The sequence below is a fragment of the Ascaphus truei genome, chromosome 10 (genome assembly GCF_040206685.1).
Source record: "Ascaphus truei isolate aAscTru1 chromosome 10, aAscTru1.hap1, whole genome shotgun sequence".
Classification (NCBI taxonomy): domain Eukaryota; kingdom Metazoa; phylum Chordata; class Amphibia; order Anura; family Ascaphidae; genus Ascaphus; species Ascaphus truei.
Genome location: NC_134492.1, coordinates 43,795,437 through 43,817,615, shown reverse-complemented (window position 1 = coordinate 43,817,615; position 22,179 = coordinate 43,795,437). Strand labels below are relative to the sequence as shown.

Genomic DNA, 22,179 nt, shown 5'->3' with positions numbered 1-22,179 from the left:
GGGGCTAATGCGGTAGTAGCCATTGTGAACTCTGATATAGCCCCATATAATTTACAACATTTGGCACGAGTGCTGCAGCAATTCCCAATGTAGCCACCTGCACCCCAAACTGTATAACACACGGCTTCAGATTGTTCTGATGCTTCTATTTAATTCTGAATAAAATGGTAATTGTAGTTGTGTTCTTGCTTTTTCACCTTATTGTTCCCCCTTGTTATTATTGTAAGTGATATTGCTCTTAAAAAAAAATAAACCTTGTCATCTGCTGAGAAACTGTTGCTGCTGTTTGTAGTGGGAGTTTCTGTTCAGTGTGTAGGAATTTCAGATTTTTAGGGTCAGTTAACAAAACTGAACCCCTCCATTGTACAGAAAATAAAAATATCACTTGTGGTGCATTTGCAGGTCTGCAACCTTGTCTTTCCCCATTATTTCTTAGCAAACAGTGCTTCCACTGCTTATGCCTGCCGTATTACACAGCGTTTCAGCACAGCCGTACACCTACTCAGACAGCCCTTTTTCTTAAACAACTGCGTTTATTTCCTGTGTCAAGAGTACATCTTCAATGGTGAAATCCATACAAAGTTGTGTATTTTGTCTTACAAATCATAAGTTGATTTAATCATTGCAAAATAAAAATATTCAACGAGGTCATCCATTCTTAAAAAAAAAAAAACCTGGAGTGTTTCAAGATTGCTGATATTTTGGCATTTTAATTACAGCAGACTGTTATCAAGCAACTCATCTTCAAACCTAAACATGAATATGCAGTTCTCTGCAGAGGTATTGTGCAATTCTATCCACCGTCTGCCATGAGGAAAGCTACCACATCACTTACACCCCAACAATATTTATGCCCAAACATACTCTGCACTTTCCCCCTGATCACTCACACTAATGTAAACACACTTTATATAACTGCCCTGATCATTCACTGCCGCCTTAGGTAGGAGCAAAGTCTAAGGTAAGCAATATATTGTTTATGTAATTGTGTATTTCACATTAGGACTTTTGGGCCTAAACTCAACTATTACATCTTCTCCTTGGTTGGATTAAAAACTAAACGTATGTATATTGTAATAAAAACAGTGGAATACATTTGTTTCAGAAGTCCTGTCTATCTTAAATCAATGTAGTACTATGACTGACATTTACAGAGCGGAGGCAAAGGCTGGGAGAGACAAAATGAGCTTTCGCATATAAAAGCCTTAATATAGCTTGTGAATATTTCTTCATTGAAGTGTTAGGGAGAAATACATCCGGTCTTATAAATCCTCATAGGGTTTGATATGGCCCACATTTACTAAATAGTGCTATCCAGCACCAGGAGAACCCTTATAGCCTATTCAAATGTGTGCCGTCTTTTCCAGTGTTGGAACGTTCCTTATAGGATAGCACTGATTAGTAATTATTGCCCTGTAGCGCTTTACCAATTCCCCAAATCCCTGCTGAACACATCCAGATTTGACCCTTTGCATGCCACAGCCCTCCCGTACATCATGATGTAATCACTGATGGGAACGCCTTGCGCCCGGGCGCAATCGCCCCCTAAACTAGCAGAAAGCCCCTGGGGTGCCAGACCCTGTGACTTGGTGGGTATGTCATGTGGCACCAGAAGGGTTAAAAGGTGTAATATGGTCTACAATACTTAATATATACCAACACTTTATTTGCACTTTGCTACAATCTTCCTTTTCTTGTTTTCTAGCAACTAAAAAACACTCCTGCAAAGTCTCCGTGTATTGTCAAGGAAACACGCTCTGGGGTTTATTTGTTTTTTTTTTTGTTTTTTTAAATCCGCTTTCCCCCCCCCCCTCAAATAAACTGTACTTTGTTTTGAAAGAAAAACAAATTATGCAGATAAAGCACCTTTTTAATTTATTTTGCTACGCATATGGAAAATAACCGCATGAACTCAGACCAGAGGAACACTAGGCACCATCTTTAGTTGAATAAACATCAGTTTAAATGTTGTTTTTTTTTAAAACCTTCCGCCTGTCAAGTGTAAATTACCAGGGACATGGAAAACCGACAGTTTTAATTACGATTTTCAAAGCAATAGGAAAAGCTAAATTAGGATGCAAGAGCTTAATTTATGAAACTCAAAAACATTAAAATATGTACATTGAGGGGGATAATTCAATATAATCCAAAGCTGCTTCTCAGCCGTAGAATCACATTGACTTCAAAGGGAGTTTTTGGCCGGTAATAGCCTGAACGGGCGCTTTGGACTATATTGAATGATCCCCAAGTCAAAGATACAGTCCTTACTGTTTGTACATTTATATTTAACCACATTACTTCATGTGGCATCCTCCAGTGGTTTTCTGCTTGGGACACAATGATGGGAAATACATTTCAAGGACACAGCCATTAAGAACTAGTTTATCATTAAATTGTAACTCCGTGCTGACTAACTTTAGTCTCAGGTATGCAACCTTGCGTGAAGCATGTATTACAGTGTATATGTGCCATCGTATATTAACTTACTGCTTGGATATAGGATTTCTGGCCTAAAATATGAAAACCCATTAAAAAAAAAAAGCATTCTATATTGCGAGGAAGGTATATCTGAAAGCTCTTATTCTAACTTCATGTAGCAAAGTGGGACTTGCACCCTTCTCAGATTTATTTGACATCACTGGGGTGTTGTACATGGTTCTTCAACTTAAGACATACATTGAATTGGGACAATAAATGTATTTGAAATGAACGCTCCCACACATTAAAGGCTGCAGGTAATGTGAAAAAAAAGTATTGTACTATAATAAACAAGCAGCAAGGAAAGAACTTACTCCATTTAGTGAGACCACACACTAATTCCTGGTGCGCTGTGTGTATATCTTAGCAGGGAAAGAACAGCAAAATTTCTTGCAGCATTTGCTTTTACATAGTCTCAAAGGCAGGCCGTGTGTGTGTGTGTGTACATACACACAAGAAACTATATGAAATTAAATACAAAACAAATGTGATGTCCCTACTTTCTCTTAAAGGAGCAAGGAGACAGCCATAATGGAGTTGTGATGCCATCTGATATCCTGAAACTAGCAGGCTGCAGTGAACTGGGATTGTGCTCTGTCTTGTGGGTTAGGTTTGTTCTACAAGCGCACACATCTGTCCTCATCCTAACCCAGGAGGACAGGCGAGAAATCCAAGTATACTGCTGGTCACCAATGACATTGCAAATCTAATACGGTTCCAGTAATGACATTGCATTCAGCTCCTTAACCTTATGCATACAATCTTTTTTTTCAGTCTTGAGACTAGGCTGCAAACTGGGTGCCTGCTTCCAGTCTCTGCGTTCCCTACAGGCCATCCCTCTCAGTCTACGGGTTTCTGGGTGGGTTGTTCGTCTTTCTGGGTGGGTTGTTCGTCTTTCTGGGTGCTAAAGAGCACATGCGCCATTAACCACGTCACTGCTCGGCTGGGCTTTTTAGCAGTGAAGGGGTTAAGGCCCCAGCCTCAAAACGCAACCCCCTTTTGTCTTCACAGTTTCGCTCGCTTCTTCTCGCCCTCAATTCACAACCACCAAAACCTGACATACACGATCAGCATGATCGAGAACACGGCCACGGCGGCCAGCTTGGCGTAGGTGGAGCGCATGTTCAGGTACTTTGCGTCCTGGCGGTACTTCTTTGACAAGGTGGACAGGTTGCTGGCCTTTGAATCCAATGCTGCAGAAGGCAAGAGAGGTATGGGAAGAGAATCAGATCGCAGGCAGCACTCAGAATCCAGTGCTGCAGCACATTCACCAGGCTGCATGGGCCACATTCATCATGGCTCCCTCAATGGTATCCTATGGCAGGGGTGCACAAGTCCAGTGCTCAAGAAACAGGTCAGGTTTTCAGGATATCCCAGCTTCAGCACGGGTGGCTCAGTCAAAGATTGAGCCACCTGTGCTGATGCAGAGGGATCCTGAAAATTGGACGTGTTTGGGGGGGATGGGGAGAGTTTGAGAACTGGAGCGAGCACCCCTACCCTAGGGAGAGTCACAAACTGGTCTTCAGAGAGCTTTTTGTAGGGAAATATGAAGACTTTATTAAACCCTTACAGGCTGCAGCAGGGTGACAACCAATCCTAATCACCAGACCATTTCCTGAGCGCATTCTTGACCCGATCACCCCTACCAAAAAAACCGAGCAGCAAGGTGACGTAGCTGCTACCTCATGGGGCACCTTGGGGTACCAGACCTCATGACGTAGTAGCGATGCCTATAGGACACCCAAAGGGTTAAAAAATTAATCTTAAAATGAAGATTACTCGTTAAGTTTAATTTTTTTTGCCACTTAACATATTTGTGTGCGCCGGGATCTTAAATCCGTTTATGTTAAGGGGCATTGGAACCGAGCTTTGTTGTGACAAGTTAGGTGATGTCACTTGTATGTTTATGATGTCATCTGAAGCTTTGGTTTTTGAAAAATGAATATAAACCTTTTGTTTCCGGCTTTTGATCCAGATAGTCAATTTCCAAACCAAAATGTAAGGAGGCACTGAAACCAGGTAAGGCACCAGCAACGGAGAGGTTGTTTTATACAACAGATTTGTTGAGCATTGGGATGTTTTGGCATCAATGATCTGACATATGTTAACTCCATCTTATTCTTTTGAGTCTGAGGTTTAAAAAAAATATATATATTTCGTCTATAACCCTTAAATCTTACTCCTGATCTACTTAGTAGCCGTCAGGATAGCAGCGCAATACAAATTATGAACGCTCCAAGCATCTCAATTTCACCAACTGCTGTCAGGAGGCCTCTTCTGGTTATCTGGGTCAAGGGCAGGATCTAGTAGGTACCAGGAGTCAGGGGGGCACTGTTAAATTGCCCATCAATAGCACAAAACTACCCGTCAGAGAATTGGCCTAATACGACAACCATGATCATGGTCTTTGTAGCCTTGGGAAACTCCACTAACTACAAAAGTCCCCCCAAAAACATGAGTAAAATGTGAGGGTTCTGGCCTCTTCCAAAGAACAAGACACATTTTGGAGGGCAGGCTGCTCTAGCACGGCCCAGAAGGCTACATCAATGGGAAACCGTGAAGGCGCTAATGCTGTATACTGCTGCACTGTCAACTCACCTGATAGAGCCTCTCCCCGAAGTAATACTTCTTCAATGTTGGCGACCATGATCCTTTGCACGTCGTGCAGCTCAGTGTTGATGGAACCCAGGTTTCTCCTGGCTCGGCTGTCAATGTAGGACTTCTTTGTCTTCTGAATGTAAGTATCTGTGAGTTACAGAGAGGTGATTAAAAAGAAATTGTTTAAAAAAAAACTGCAGAAGATAAGTGATATGAAGAAAAAGGCTTACACCTGGTAGCTTCAGTAACTTGTCTGGTAGGAGTTGCCTTCAATATTATATGTTAAGTGGAGATGAGGAGGGTGCGATAAACTGAGCCCACATGACCTCTAGGAATCCAGTTATGTACCAGGTTAGATTGTAATCAGGCTGCTTATCCTAGTTATAACGTGAAAATACACATTTCATATTGAGGTAGCCTTTTTACCAGCCCTTTGAGAGAGATTATCCTTTTTATTGCTGTAACTTGCAGAAATCTCAGCCCTTCACTCCCATAGAATTAAAGAGAGAAAAACAGAAGACGGCATTATTTATTCTCCCAATACACTAAGTATATACAGTAGTATCAGCCACTTAAGAATCTTTGTGCGAGATCTTGATAAAATCAATTGAATATCCATGCTGTCCTTATTGCATGTGGTGTGACGCCACTTTCGCAGTGCTGGAGAAGATTTGAATCCCATTCACTTGAATGAAGCACAGGGAAGCCGCTTCACAGCACATTGAGCCTGTGCATCAAACTACCTGCAAACGGGTAATATTGTTGTTCCCTCAAGCGCACAAGAAATATGATGCCAACTATGTACCCGAGAGGTGGCTGCATTATTGCCTCAGAGGTATAACTGTTTGGAACTAGAAAGCTACATACATATTATAAACGGAAATAGATTTTCTATAATTAAACAGTTGTGCAGACAGACACAGAAAATAGGAATTAAAAGCTGGGGCTGAAGCAGGATATCACATTTTACAGCCTGGTCATAAACAGTTCTAATCTGTCAATTTCTCCGGGAATTGTGCAGGCGTGCCTGCTTTAGTCACCATCCAACCTTGCACGGACGGTACAGTCAGCTCCCCCGGGAAGGCCCGCTCAGTGCGTTGGTCCTGCACCAGCTACATATCCCTGCAGATCACTATCCCAGCAGCACTGCAATCGGCACAATTACATATATAATACTCTGGGTCTGGCTCATCTTGCCAAAGATTGTGTCATGTCTAATTGCAAATTGTTGGGCGGTATGTAGCCCCTCCAAAATTTAAGCTCACCCATCCCACCCCTATTTATTCAGCATGCGCTAACACACACGGGAGAGCAGTAGCCCAGTGAGAGAGTTCTTCCCCAGGAGAGAGGTGATAATCTTTGCTATAGCAATAAGTGTGGGGAGTATAGATAATTTTTTCAATTTTCTTTACTGTATTTATTATGGCACTTGTTTTTTTTTTTACCAGTTTTAAACTGCTCTGTAGCTCACACACCATTAGTGCTCCTAAATTTTAACCCCTTAGGCACTGCATACATGTCACACAAACCATGCTATTGACTCATTGTTTTGCTTCCTCTTTTCAGTGGAGGTAATACACAGGACACAATATAACATTGGCAGTGTAGGAACCTGCTGATAAATTCAGTACCTTGATGTGATTGCGACTTTGTGTCTTGGCCAAAAGATTGACCTAAATGACTCCATACTTCTGAGAAGAAACATATGTAGAATTGAACCTGAATGATTTGTCATATTGGAGGTGAACCTGAACACCCAGTAACAACTGGGAGCAAGGTGCTGAGATTGGAAATGTGCAAAATGTTCACGCAAGTTCGTGAAAAAAGCAAATATTGGACTTTAACCGCTTGCAAAAACGGTCACCAAATCATTAACATTCACTAAAATTTGCCGTGACTGTTGAGCGAGACTCTTGGCCAACGGAATTCTTTCTAAATAAATTTTATTTCGCCAGCAAAAAAGGCGAACACCCCAGGATTGTCAACATGTACAAAAATGCAAAATATGCTATATTTTCCCCAACCGGAAATATATAAGCTATTAAAATAGGACAATACAATATAAAAACTAATCAAGAGTATGTCGATAGTTATTGTGGGGAACAGACAGTTTCTGGTTTAGAACAGTTTTTGTTGATATGTTTTCAGACCAGTAATGAGGCGGTTACTGTAGTTTTGTACCTTCTCCTCCCCAATTCACTGCTTGAATATTATACAAAACACTACCCATCCTCCTCCTTCTTTAGCACTCTTCCATCATCGAAAACACCTTTCCCACTTGTGATCTGAATTTCTATATAGACATTAAATAAAACACTATATAGTTTACCAATATGACTTACCAAACTCTATAAAGGAGTAAGGCCTTGATACGGTGGGCACCTTTTTCCCATATTGCTCATCAAATTCAGAATAAAGATCTTCAAGATAAGCAAATGCCAGCTTCTTGGGGAAAGAAGCCTCACAAAGAACCAGGTAGCAGACCCCCTTCTCAATCAGGTAGCTGGGGGGCAAGACAAGAAATGTATTGTGATACACATATACATGCGCGCAAACACAAATAAGGGACCCCTTTTATTTTTTTGTCATATCTTGCAAAAAAATCACTAGATTTTCATGAACATTTGCACAATTATAGGTCTGTCACAGTAGATTATTACATTTAAGAATTATTTGATAATCCAATAAATATTCTTTGGAATTGGTGATGGCGTGATGACCTCATAAAGTACATAGTTACAAAAAGGGTGTCTAGCCAAGGAGATGTGCTTGAGACAAACTAAGAATTATGGTCAAAAGCGCTTACATACAATGTTTCCTAATGAAGAACGTTCACTAGGACTGAAAAAACGAGTTTGTCAAACAACGTATCGTTCAGGAATGGGAGCAGCTGGATAAGCGCGTCATCGATTATGTAATCAGACAGTGGCGTTCTCGCCTCGGGTGTGCGTTCAGCAGAAGGTGGACAATTTGAACCATACTTTAAGATTACTATAAAGTTTGAGTTCAGGCTTTCAGATTACAACAATGTAACGCATTTATGAATTACGAAGGAAAATCTCCTATTTCTCGTTTAATGAACATGAACCTCCCGCAGTGTATGTGGTACTTTGTTTACACAATACAGTGGCATCGATTTCGTTATCAGTTGCTTTTCTACATTGTGCTTCTTACATAGTGTTAATCTACATAACAGACCTACAATTATGCACATTTCCATGGGGATTGAGAGACAAATATATGAAACTAGATGTACCCAGCGTAACATACGCAGATCTAGCAGATCTTAAAGGTTATTAATTAAACATTACTCGACCCCTTCGAGTAATGCCATGATATCGCTTGTACCCTCTTTCCCACCTTACTCTCTCCCCCTACATGCCCTGCTCCTCTTTGCACTCCCTGCATTACTGTGCCGGCTCCTCTCTGTGCACAATATACTCCCTCATCTGTCTCGTCCTCTCCTTGCTGTCTCTGTTTCTTCCTCCTCATTCCCCTTGCTCTCTCCTCCCCTCTTTGTACAAACTCCTGCCCAATGTGCACACTGCTATCCATTCCCTCCATCCCCCTTGCTGGCTGTCTCTCTCCTGACACCTTCTCCTGATTGGCTGCATTAATCAGCAGCGGCCAATCAGGAGGAGAGAAAACTGCCCAGCCCCCTAACAGCCCTGCTCTGGGAGATGGGGGAATTCCCGCGGCACCCTTTAGATGCTCTCACGGAACTGCAGTGTGCCACGGAGCCCTGTTTAGGAATGAATCACTGGTAGCACCAAGCAGAGAATTTATCCCATTGCTGTCATTTTAATATATATAAAGGTCTTGCAAAACTTTCCTGCTTCTTGCCTTATATGACAAAACGGGGCCAAAGGGCATGGACCCAAATATGTGATAAAGACTGATTTATAACTGTCTGAATGGTGATTAAGCAATAATTTGCCTAATAAGCTTGCAGCTCTACTGTATAATTGTGCCTGGTTAGGGTCCGGCAGGTCAGAGCGGTGATCAGTGCTTGTTTTTTCGCTGCACAACTGTCCTAAAACCCTAAATGACGGAGGCTCTTTTACTCACTGAAACGCCATGGCTCCCGCCTCCAGGGTGCATCGCGTGGGGGACTGCTCGTTCAGCTTGCGGAACAGCTGCTTGGCCTGGTTCTGGTACTGCTGCAAGTCACGGCCCGACTGGAGAGGTAAGAAGGCATGCAAATGTGTTACACAGAATGCAGTGGCAGCCCTACCCAATGAGAAAAATACAAGTCAAGATGCTTAGGAATCAGTGACACTATAATATTCACGGCAGGGATTCAACGTGTCTGTTGAATGTACAAGCCTGTAGAGCTTTAGAAATTAAAAAGTATTATTAGGACATCGGCGATAAAGCATAGAGCATTTGCCCAGGACATACTTGAAAACGAGAGGTAACTCAATGTATTACTTCCTGGTAAAATATTTTATAAATAAATACATTTCTGGTTCGATAGGACTTTGCTTCGAACAGCAAACTTCTTAACCTTTGTACATGGCTTTATCCTTATTCATCAGCGTTCACATTTTCATCACTTGCAGTAGATTGCAAACCAATCAGAATTCACATTACAGAGCCAGCAACCAAATTCGAGAGAATAGGTCTAAAAGGCTGAGAGGTGTCTCTGCATAGGTTGTTGGCCTTAGTTTGACTATACATGCTGCAGGCTGCCCTGAAAGCCTGTACCCAAGGGAAGTGGTGCGCAAGATTTAAAAAAAAAAAAATTGAGGGGGGGTGGAGGGGCAGGGGGGGGGGGTTTGAGGGGCACGGCAGGTACAGCCGCTCTCTTCCCAAGCCATTTAAATTAAATGCTGGGGGACTGCGCGAGGTCCCTGTAACTCACCTTGATTCAGACGGTTGGTGTGATGCGTCACCTTGGCGTCAAATAACGCCACGGGGTCACGTGACATGACATCGCATGACCAGCAGCTGCGCCATGGTAACGCGGCAGCACATGACCCTGCAGCATCATTTGATGCTTGATACAAGGTGAGGGGGCGCAAGCAGGAAGGGGGTGCAGGACAAAAAGTTTACGCACCCCTGCTTTAGGGGATGTACCCAATAGATGTCCCCAGGGACATTCTTGTTGTTCTCATTTGCCAATGCCTACCTTGATCTCTGCAGTTTAAACACTGTCAGGGCTTTTCTACTAGCTCTCCAAAGGGGCCACATCAGAAAACATTAAGACGTAAAGCTTATTGTAATGTACATTTGGATACACTTTACGACTGCCAAATTACTATATTTCAGAATTTCTCAAACACACGCACGCACGCAACCAGTGTGAAATTATCAGAACCAGGGGGTCCATGGGCCAAACCAAGCCCTCCACGAGGCCACATTTGGCCTGCCAGCTGAACAGGCCAGACTCAGAGTATTGGTGTGGGAACTTGAGGAGAAAGTCTGGGCAATCTGTGTGAGATGTTGATAGTCACTGAGGTGATCCCCCCTCCCCCCCCCCTGTTAATGAAGAAATCTGTATCGTGAGAAAATTAAAATGAAAGGAATGCCAACATATCTGATTGAGCAAAATATGTCTGCAAGTTGAGGTGAAAGTCCTCTTTATGCTGCAAGTGAGATACTATTAATACTCTGCTGGCCAGTCTAGTAGAACAGACGATACCAGATGCATTCACTTAAAGCTGCAGTTCAGTCAATATCCTGCATGTGTGTTTTTTTTAATAAATCAGTTCTGTAGTAAGAAAAAATACTTTTAGCATTTTCGGTTTTTAAAAAAACAACTTTGAAAGACCAATTTTCTTGTATTCTATTTTAACAAGCATTTGCTAAGGCACTGCCCCTTCATGTCCTGTCACAAGCCCTGGCACACCCCTTTGTCAGCACTGCCCTCCCTCTCTCTAAACGTGCACTAGCATCTGGTCACATGATCTTCCTCATACAGTACATTCAAGGAAGCTGGAGAAAAGGGATCAGCCATGCATAGCAGCTCGGATAGGCGATTTCAAACTTATTACAGTGTTTATTCCATTCATTGCACGTGTATATAATGTAAAATTGTAATAATTCCATTTATAGCAAACGTGTATATGTGAATATTATTTAGATGTATATGTATGTTACTGAAATGTGGAGTGAGTGTGTAGGTAAATACACACAATACACTTCCACTGCATATATATATATATATATATATATATATATATATATATATATATATATATATATATATATATATATATATATATATATATATATATATATATATATATATATATTATATATGTATGTATATGTGAAGTTATGTGAGTAAAAAAGTGACAAAAACCCTCCATAGCAAGGCAAATAGCAAATGGAAATATTACTGTATGCTCATTTGTATGTATATATATATTTATATACACACACACTTCAAATACGGATAGTGATTCACGTAAATGATATATATATTCACTTTCTGGGAGTATAAGAGTGACTGTCCTGTTGTTCCTTTTTTTGTATCCATCATTGAATGGTATGCACCCTCTCTTTACGTTTATTTTATACTAGCTGAGAGACCCGGCGTTGCCCGGGATGTAATGTTCCCGCTCCTCTCTCTCTCCTCACCCCTCCCCCTCTCTCTGTTTGTCCCCCATTCACATCAATCCAGTTCCCCCCCTCCCTCCTTTACAGCTTCATGCAGTGTGTGTGCGTCAGTCATTGTGTGTGCGTCAGTCAGTCAGTGTGTGTGTGTGCGCGCGCGTCAGTGAGTCTGACGCAGAAACACAAACACACACACAGACTGACTGACGCACACACACACACAGTCAGTGTGTGCGTGTGTGTGTGCCTCAGTCAGTCAGTGTGTGCGTGCGGCAGTCAGTCAGTCATTCAGTCAGTGTGTGGGTGTGGGGGTGTGCGCGCGCGCGCGTCAGTAAGTGTGTGTGTGTCAGTCAGTGTGTGTGTGTGTGTCAGTCAGTGTGTGTCAGTCAGTGTGTGTGTGTCAGTGTGTGTGTGTGTGTGTGTGTGTCAGTGTCAGTGTCAGTGTGTGTGTGTGTGTGTGTCAGTGTCAGTGTGTGTGTGTGTCAGTGTGTGTGTGTGTGTACCATTCATTGTGTGTGTGCGCGCGTGTGCGTCAGTCTGTGTGTGTGCGCGCGTGGGTGTGGGGGTGTGCGCGCGTGCGTCAGTCAGTGTGTGTGTGTGTGTGTCAGTCAGTGTGTGTGTGTGTTTGTTTGTGTCAGTGTGTGTGTGTGTGTGTGTGTGTGTGTGTGTCAGTGTGTGTGTGTGTGTGTGTGTGTGTGTGTGTGTGTGTGTGTGTGTGTGTGTGTGTGTGTGTGTGTGTGTGTGTGTGTGTGTGTGTGTGCAGCAGTCAGTGGGTGTGTGCAGCAGTCAGTGGGTGTGTGTGCAGCAGTCAGTGTGTGTGTGTGCAGCAGTCAGTGTGTGTGTGTGCAGCAGTCAGTGTGTGTGTGTGCAGCAGTCAGTGTGTGTGTGTGCAGCAGTCAGTGTGTGTGTGTGCAGCAGTCAGTGTGTGTGTGTGTGTGTGTGTGCGCGCGTCAGTCTGTGTATGTGTGCGTGTGGCTGTGAGGGGTTGTGTGCATGCGGCTGTGAGGGGTTGTGTGCATGCGTCAGAATGTATGTGTGTGTGTCAGTCAGTGCGTCAATCAGTCAGTGTGTGTGTGTGTGTGTGTGCGTGCGTCAGTCAGTCAGTGTGTGTGTGTGCGTCAGTGTGTGTGCGTGCGTCAGTCAGGGTGTGTGCGTGCGTCAGTCAGGGTGTGTGCGTGCGTCAGTCAGGGTGTGTGCGTGCGGCTGTCAGTGTGTGTATGTGTGGCTGTCAGGGTTTGTGTGCGTGCGCCAGTCAGGGTTTGTGTGCGTGCACCAGTCAGGGTTTGTGTGCGTACGCCAGTCAGGGTGTGTGTGCGTGCATCAGTCAGGGTGTGTGCGTGCGTCAGTCAGGGTGTGTGCGTGCGTCAGTCAGGGTGTGTGCGTGCGTCACTCAGGGTGTGTGCGTGCGTCAGTCAGGGTGTGTGCGTGCGTCAGTCAGGGTGTGTGCGTGCGTCAGTCAGGGTGTGTGAGTGCGTCAGTCAGGGTGTGTGCGTGCGTCAGTCAAAGGGCAGGCGTGGGGGGGGGTGAAGGGCAGGGGTGGGGGGGGTGAAGGGCAGGGGTAGGGGGGGTGAAGGGCAGGGGTAGGGGTGGGTGAAGGGTAGGGGTGGGTGAAGGTCAGGGTTAGGGGGGGTGAAGAGCAGGGGTAGTAGGGGGGGTGAAGGGCAGGGGTAGAGGGGGGTGAAGGGCAGGGGTGGTGAAGGGCAGGGGTAGGGGGGGTGAAGGGCAGGGGTAGGGTGGGGTGAAAGTGAGGCACAAATTGTTGGCAGGAGTAAAATGTCCCTACACACACACACACACACACACACAACGGGAGTGAGAGGTGGTGGAGAGTGGGACTGGCGCAGATCCGAGGCTGCTTGGCCCCCCAGCGGCTGGGGAGTTAGCGGGCGGGGGGGGGGGGGTAAGGGAGCAGGCGGGGGGGTAAGGGAGCGGGCGGGGGGGGGGAGGGAGCGGCGAGGGGGTAAGGGAGCTTTGGCGGCTGGGGTAGGAGGGCCGCGCTTACCCCCTTTGTGAGTGTTTGTATGATATAGATATATATGCACACGCACGCATATACATGCGCACGCGCACACATACACGTGCACACGCACACATACATGCACACACGTATACATGCGCACACGCACACATACACACATACATGCGCTCACGCACACATACATGCGCACACGCACACATAAACATGCGCACACGCACACATAAACATGCACACACGTACACATAAACATGCACACACGTATACATGCGCACATAAACATGCGCAAACGCACATATATACACACACAAACATGCACACACGTATACATGCGTACACGCACATATACATGCGCACACGCACACATATGCACACGCACACATAAACATGCGCACACGCAAACATATACACTGTGTGCGCATGTTTATGTGCGTATATATTTATGGTATTGCTTGACCTGAGGAAGAGGAAAACTCTTGAAAGCTTGTCCCATGACACAAATTGTTGGTCCAAATAAAAAAAAGTATCAATAAATACTGAAGAACATATATATATTTATATATATATTTTTTTTTATATATACTGTATGTATATATGTATATGTATGTATGGATATATAGCGAAGGTCAGCAGCCAGCAGCGGAGGGAGAGAAGGACGGCATCCTGCAGCAAAGCTCGACAGCGGCAGAGGACAGTAGCCGGCGGCGGAGGGAGAGAAGGACGGCATCCTGCAGCGAAGCTCGGCAGCGGCAGAGGACAGCAGCCGGCGGCGGAGAGAGAGAAGGACGGCATCCTGCAGCAAAGCTCGGCAGCGGCAGAGGACAGCAGTGGTGGCGGAAGGGAGAAGAGGACCATGTGAATGGGACAGGAGCGGGACAGGAGGGCGGTAGGGAGGAGTTACGCTGTAGCAGCGGCAGACACTGGAAGTCAGAGAATACTTTGTCAGACCGCTTGTGTGTGTGTGTGTACACACACACACACACACACAAGCGGTCTGACAGAAGTATTCTGACTTCCAGTGTACACACACACACACCTCTATCTAGACAAATCACCCAAAAATCTACTCGCCCCAGTCCCACCTTTTAAAAAAAGAAATGGAATAAAATTCCTAGTAAGAACTAATAACATTTGTTTTTGACATAACCGTTTATTTATTGTATTACATTTATACTTTACTTCAACTTGTCCTTGTTACTGTACATAGTTCCTTACTAATCTAATAAAAAAAGCCAGATATAAATGAGTGAGGGAGAGGGTGGGCGGGAGAGAGTGGGTGGGTGGGTGGGCGGGAGAGAGTGGGTGGGTGGGTGGGCGGGAGAGAGTGGGTGGGTGGGTGGGCGGGAGTGGGTGGGTGGGTGGGTGGGTGGGCGGGAGTGGGTGGGTGGGTGGGTGGGCGGGAGAGGGTGGGCGGGAGAGGGTGAGTGGGAGGGTGAGTGGGTGGGTGGGAGGGTGAGTGGGTGGGAGGGTGAGTGGGTGGGTGGGAGAGGGTGAGTGGGTGGGTGGGTGGGAGAGGGTGAGTGGGTGGGTGGGTGGGCGGGAGAGGGTGAGTGGGTGGGTGGGTGGGCGGGAGAGGGTGAGTGGGTTGAGGGTGAGTGGGTCGGGAGAGGGGGAGTGGGTGGGTGGGAGTGGGTGGGTGGGTGACTGGGTACTTGTGGTGACACACACACACACACACACACACATATATATATACATACACACACACACACACACACACACATATATATACACACACACACACACATATATATATATATACACACACACACACATATATATATATATATATATATATATACACACACACACACACACACACACACACACGTATACACACACACACATATACACACACACACACACACACACACACACACACACACATATACATATACACACACACACACACACACACACACATATATACACACACATATATATACACACACACACACATATATACACACACATATATATATACACACACACACACACACACATATATATACACACACACACACATTTATATACACACACACACACATATACACACACACACACACACACATATATATATATATATACACACACACACACACATATATACACAAACACACACATTTATATACACACACACACACAATCACCACCTTGCTGCCACCACTGCTCCGGGACACAACCCCCCTGCATCTCCCGCGCGGCAGGGAGGCAGGCTCAGGGACCGGAGCAGAAGGGGACACATCTCCCGCTCCCCCTCCCTTCCCCACCCCCCACAAGGCAGCGCAACCCCCCTGCATCTCCCGTGCGGGCAGGGAGGCAGACACAGGGACCGGAGCAGAAGGGAGACACATCTCCCGCTCCCCCCTCCCTTCCCCACCCCCCACGGGGGCAGCGCAACCCTCCTGCATCTCCCGTGCGGGCAGGGAGGCAGACACAGGGACCGGAGCAGAAGGGGACACATCTCCCGCTCCCCCCTCCCTTCCCCACCCCCCACAGGGGCAGCGCAACCCCCCTGCATCTCCCGTGCGGGCAGGGAGGCAGACACAGGGACCGGAGCAGAAGGGAGACACATCTCCCGCTCCCCCCTCCCTTCCCCACCCCCCCCGCTCCCCCCTCCCTTCCCCACCCCCCACGGGGGCAGCGCAACCCCCCTGCATCTCCCGCGCGCGCGGGCAGGGAGGCAGGCACAGGGATCGGAGCAGAAGGGAGACACATCTCCCGCTCCCCCCTCCCCACTGGCGGCACAAGCCCCCTCCATCTTGCGCAGGCTGACAGCCACAGGGATCGGGCAGAAGGGGGCACCACACAGCGGCAGATCGGGAGCGAGCACACGTCACTGGGAGACTCATGAATATTCATGAGTCTTCCACTGACTGTCGGAGGCAAATTATAAACAAATGCCAGCTTTTAATATGTCACAAAAATTTCGCCGATTAATACATGGAGAACGGATTGACTGACAGCTATACAGTTCTTTAGGTAAATAGAGATTGCACACATGAAGCTATTAAAGTAAAAAAATAAATAAAAAAAAAAATAAAAAAAAAGACTGAACTGCAGCTTTAAATCAACTCCGCTAAAAGATTCTGAATGCCTCCCTGATACATGAAGTAGACAAACACTTCAACTTGCCATATTACACCCGCTCCTGCTAAATAAAGGGATTCAAATACCATACAGTTCCATTTTAGCAGTAGAATGAATGCCCCATTAAATAATGTTCTACGTTTTTGTCCAGCAAAATGCATATTCAAAATTGCCAGTTAACCAGCTATACAGGCATAACCCGGTTTAAGGACACTCACTTTAAGTACACTCGCGAGTAAGGACATATCGGCCAATAGGCAAACGGCAGCTCGCGCATGCGCCTGTCAGCACATCCTGAACAGCAATACCGGCTCCCTACCTGTATCAAAGCTGTGCACAAGTGGGGAGACTATAGAGCCTGTTATAAATGCGTTATTTACATCAGTTATGCACGTATATGATGATTGCAGTACAGTACATGCATCGATAAGTGGAAACAAGGTAGTGCTTCACTTTAAGTACATTTTCACTTTACATACATGCTCCGGTCCCATTGCGTACGTTAATATGGGGTATGCCTGTATTTTAATTCTTCAGTAACTTGAGGTACAGGGAGAAGGAGATATTGCTTATTTAACAGAGATCTGAGTGTTTGAGGCTAGGATTGAATCCATATGTTTCTATATTCTGGCTCAAACACTTGAACCCATTTGTAGCCAGAAGGGAAACTCACATTGTTTTTAACACTATGCTGTTTCCCTGGGTGAACCTGGGACAGCTCCGGTTTTGTAGTCAGGAGTAGTTGATAAATACATTTTTGGGACTGAATAAATGAGACTGCATTATTACACTGACTAGAACAGGATTTGCAATGAAAAATACATAAAGCATTTAAGGACTCAAAAGATATCATTTAGACATGCGGGCTGCAGAGCCAACGCTCGGCTGGTAGAGAAAACTAAATGTTAATAAAAAGGGATATGCTTTTTCCGACTCACCAATTTGTCTTTTATTCGTGTGTGTAAAATCAAGGCTTTTTAAAAATAAGAAGATAAAAGCTCCTCTCTCTACATCTATATATCACGTGTGCCAGACACAATGTATGTCCACCAGTTTTGCCAATGGCAACCAAGAAACTGATCCCAGCAAGGGCCCTCTGTTGCCCCCCAGCCAGAGCTGCCCTACAAAAGCTTTTTGGGGGATGCCGGCAACAGCAAAACAGAACAGGGCCAGTAGTACCTTCACCCACCTCGGCGGCTACAAAAGTTGAGCCCCATAATGCCGTACGTTCCGCATCCCACTATATATCAGTGGGTCTCTTTGGCAAGAATTTGACAAGCAGAGAAGGGGGAAGGTGAGAGAGGGGAAGGAGGAACATTGGAGACACACACATAGAAAGAGGAGAATTAAAGAGAGAAGGTAGATTGAGGGGCACAGAGCGAACGGAAAGCAAATTGAAAGAGAAAGCCGGGCAAATAAAGAACGAAGCATTGGAGGCTCAGTGGAGAATGTACTCATTCTAATTAGCCGCTTGGTGCCAGAACCACCTGGCCATTCGTACGAGAATACTGCATTAACGGCCCCTTGGGCACTAAAGAAGTTGTCATCTTTAATAAGTTATCATTTTGTTTATGTTTTCTTGCACTGTTCATGCAAAAGGGTTGATGTTTGCAACCACATTTATGAGCAGTACAATTACAACACTGATATTGCAAATGGAACAACAAGTGTACCATGTATTAGTAATTAGGTATGTTATATCCATTTCTAATAAGCTTTGCAGACGTCTAGTATTTGTAACCACTGATGAAGTAATGGCAGATGCCCCAGCAATTAGATCATATAAATAAAGTGCATTGCAGGCCAAAAGTGTTGGGAAACACGGACTTGGTGGACTTTGAACAGTCTCTCATGAGGATTTGAAAGTCTAACTCCTAATAGCGCAGTGACAAATACCAAAGTATATTCAACACACATTGCTTTGGTCAGGGATACTACCTAATTGTGGAACTCCAATGTTGCAGTGATCAATGCCAAGTATTGTAAATCAGATATAAACACACAAAAACACTATGGTTGACATTTTCAAAAGCCCCCAATGTGATGTTTCCTGTGATACCAAATGATTTTACTCTTACATTTCTTCACTGATAAAATATGTAATCATGGTGATAAAGTCAAAGTAGATACTATAATAATGATCTGATTCATAATACCCAGAAGTCTATTACTAGTTTACATACAGAGTTGTGAAAAACATTGCCGGATTGTGCAGTGAATGTCAACATAATTCTTTTGGCAACGCCAATCTATGTTTTTGGACTGAGCTCATGCAGGATGTTCTGATACAAAAGACCCAAATGATGTCCTGGATTGGTAAATTATGAAGAACTAATGTAATTTAAAGCAGCAATCCTGGCTGCTCAATACTTACTGGTAAAGGTACCATTCAGTTCCCTCAAGTGTAAACAAAATGCCCTTTTACCTTCACTGATAAGTATCTCAGATCTGTGAGCCCCCCAGAGCTGAAAATAGCTGTTTAGTTCCGGGGACCCCCCGGTTGCCATCCTTTAAAGAAAAAATGGGGTTCAATAAACAGGATTACTGCTTTAAATCAGCATGAGCATGGAGATCTGATTTAAAGATGGAAAAAAAAAAAGATAGGTTAAGTATTCCCAGCCGGTCAACACTAGTACTGAACACCTTAAATCAGAGGTGAGCAAACAATACGTTGGTTGCCCATCTATCACTGATAATAATAATGAAAGCTACAAATGTCAGGTGCTTCTAACTTCTGCTCCACCAACGGGATTGGAAGGGACGCTAATCTTGGTCACCGAGTTACTTATCAAATACACCACATTAAGTGAAACCGACACTGTGGAAATAATTTTGTTTTGAAGGAAAATTGTACTTTTGACTTGAATCCACATGGTAAAAGCTTAACAAACAAATACAGCATTTCCAGAGTTGGAGTGTATGTTCCCCATACGTGCATTCGTCTACATTTTTGCACATTTTGCCATATTTGATTCCTTACAAACATACAAAGAAACTACCGTACTTTTGCCCATGGGCAGTACTAATCGTGGCCTAGTTAACAGCTGCCATGTTTAGTTTGGGCAGTTTTGGCCACAAGTACCATTTTGAAAAGGATTAATTGCCAATGTTCAAGTGGAACAGGGTTTCCCTTCAAAGTGGTAACCAAGTCAACCGCAGATGACTGGCCACAGACTAAGGGGCTAATGCAATATGCGCCAAAGTGGAAAAACCCCATGGACTTGAATGGTATTTTCGGACAATCGTGGTGCAATTGGCCATTACAGGTGTAACACGTTTCACCCCCCCCCCCCCCCCCCCGGGAGATTTCACTGTTACACAGTGTGGTGCGTACCTGCTGGCTCACAGTAGATCTGAGCTTCCCGCTTTGTTGTAGGGTAGAACAGAACAGGCTTCTGGGGTAGTAACTAATTCGTACTCACGGTGGCAGCGCCTCCATCTCTTGCAGGCCCCAGTGATGTGGAGACAATCCCTGCAGGAGAACTTACTTGCTCTCCCCCTGATAGACTGCAGTCTCAGGCAGGAAGGTATATTGGAACAGGATCACACTTTATTGTACACACTGCAGATGGGTCAGCATACACAGGTCACACAGTGGTTACAGCAGTTCTTGTGGCTTCACCTTCAGGATGTATCCTGGACCTCCACTGCAGATACAGGGCCCCCACAGCAGTCCTTGCTCTTCCCTGACTCCCTATTGGAGTCAGAGGTATGGTCTCACTCCTAACTCCCCAAGGGGAGAAGGCAGTAAGTGCACAGCCAATCCGCTCTTCTGGGTGAGAACTGCTGAATTTGGGGTGTGCAGTCCCTTAAGTACAAAAAAAGCAGGAACCAGGTCTGAGTCCCCGATTGGACACACATAGGCAAGTCGCACCGCCTCCCCTGTAACTCACTAAAGCTGCTGGGTGTGGGGAAAACCCAGGATTAGTCCTGGCGGGCCTGCTCTTACCAGCGCTTATTACCAGGAGAAGGTCAGACTGGTAGCCAGAAACCAGTCCTGGCTACACAGGCAATATTAAATAACCCCCCCCAAGAAGTGTGTGTCTGCATCGAAGGCTATGGGAAATGGTGCCCATTGCCTCTGGAATCAAGCCCCTGAACAGCTCAGAAAAGTTACCTTCCGAGTTTAATATGGAGATTCTAGTATTCTATATGGATTAACCTTTACATGTGTACAAGGTCCAAAATGTGGCAAAATTACAGGGTGGGTGGCTGGAGCAGATTAAATATGGTGAATTTAAAATGTACAGTTACCTTTCCATCTTGGAAACATCTCAGGTTGGCATGTAGAAAACATTATGAATGTCATATCTCGATATACCTTACAGGGGAGTCAGTGTTGTTTTGTGAACAGTCACTGCGATTTGTAGCTGCTCCTCTCAGATTGTAAGACCCTGGGAACACCCTTACCCTCCCCCGTTTGCTGCCTGTATGGTGTTCCTGCTCCTTTGATATCTCCCCCAATATGGGCGTGCACGCACACACACAATATATTTATACACCCACACATCCCTACATCTGCTTCTCCTTCATGGACACAGATTATATATACACTATATGTATACCGTACATACACATCCTCTCACCTGCTCATCCCCCCTACATGGGACACAGTATATAAAGCGTATACAGCACGTGTACACACACACACACACACACACACACACACACACACACAAATGAGAGATCTATATATATATATATATATATATATATATATATATACACACACACACACACCTCCTGCATGGGTGGAGTATATATATATGAGTGTACAGTACATATATATTATCTCCCCTCCCTGCATACAGAGTACATATACAGTACACAAAGAGTACATATACAGTACACACAAGAGTACATATACAATACCCATCCCCTCACCTGCTCGTCCTCCTGCATGGACGCTGCAAGTGGGAGTCCGTCCGCCACCCGGGCGATTAGAGTGAGCAGCACCATGGTGACCGGAGAGGAGCGCGCACAGCCGGCCTTGGATGGGATGAGCTGGCCGGAAGTTGCCCTCCCGCCCCCTGCTCCGCTGGCAGTGACAGGTCTCAGACAAGTCCCGTCCCACAGACGCCGCAGCAAAGGTTCCGGGTCACAGAGATTCCGCCACTAGGGATGTGAAGGCTGGGAAGTCGCACTGAAGTACGTCATCCACCGTGAAGCGCTCCTCGGCCATCTTTGAGTTGGGCAAATGCCTGGCAGTCTATGTGAAGTGATCATTGGGGGAGGGGGACGTACGTATCATATAAATATGTCATCAAAAGTGTACACGCTCACTACCCCCTCCCATATCATACACACGTCATACAGTGTGTGTGTGTGTGTCTGTGTGTGTGTGTGTGTGTGTGTGTGTGTGTGTGTGTGTGTGTGTGTGTGTGTGTGTGTGTGTGTGTGTGTGTGTGTGTGTGTGTGTGTGTGTGTGTGTGTGTGTGTGTGTGTGTGTGTGTGTGTGTGTGTGTGTGTGTGTGTGT

General features: G+C 45.2%; 1 protein-coding gene and 1 long non-coding RNA gene across 2 annotated transcripts in view; one reads left to right on the top strand and one right to left on the bottom strand.

The window, feature by feature from the left end:
- The window catches only part of LOC142503919 (uncharacterized), a 6,428-nt gene extending 6,150 nt beyond the window's left edge, over positions 1 to 278 (top strand). Inside the window, exon 2 of the long non-coding RNA XR_012804122.1 lies at positions 1 to 278. This exon is cut by the window's left edge and continues 226 nt beyond it. This is a non-coding gene — a long non-coding RNA (uncharacterized LOC142503919).
- A 1,690-nt stretch (positions 279 to 1,968) lies between these two features.
- SEC22B (SEC22 homolog B, vesicle trafficking protein) lies at positions 1,969 to 21,789 on the bottom strand. Its single transcript, XM_075616841.1, has 5 exons — positions 21,587 to 21,789; positions 9,145 to 9,254; positions 7,419 to 7,579; positions 5,077 to 5,223; positions 1,969 to 3,671 (listed from the first exon to the last, which is right to left on the bottom strand). Exons 1-5 carry the CDS (start codon positions 21,659 to 21,661, stop codon positions 3,517 to 3,519), a joined length of 648 nt encoding a protein of 215 aa, XP_075472956.1. The 5' UTR covers positions 21,662 to 21,789; the 3' UTR covers positions 1,969 to 3,516.
- Positions 21,790 to 22,179: the final 390 nt, after the last annotated feature.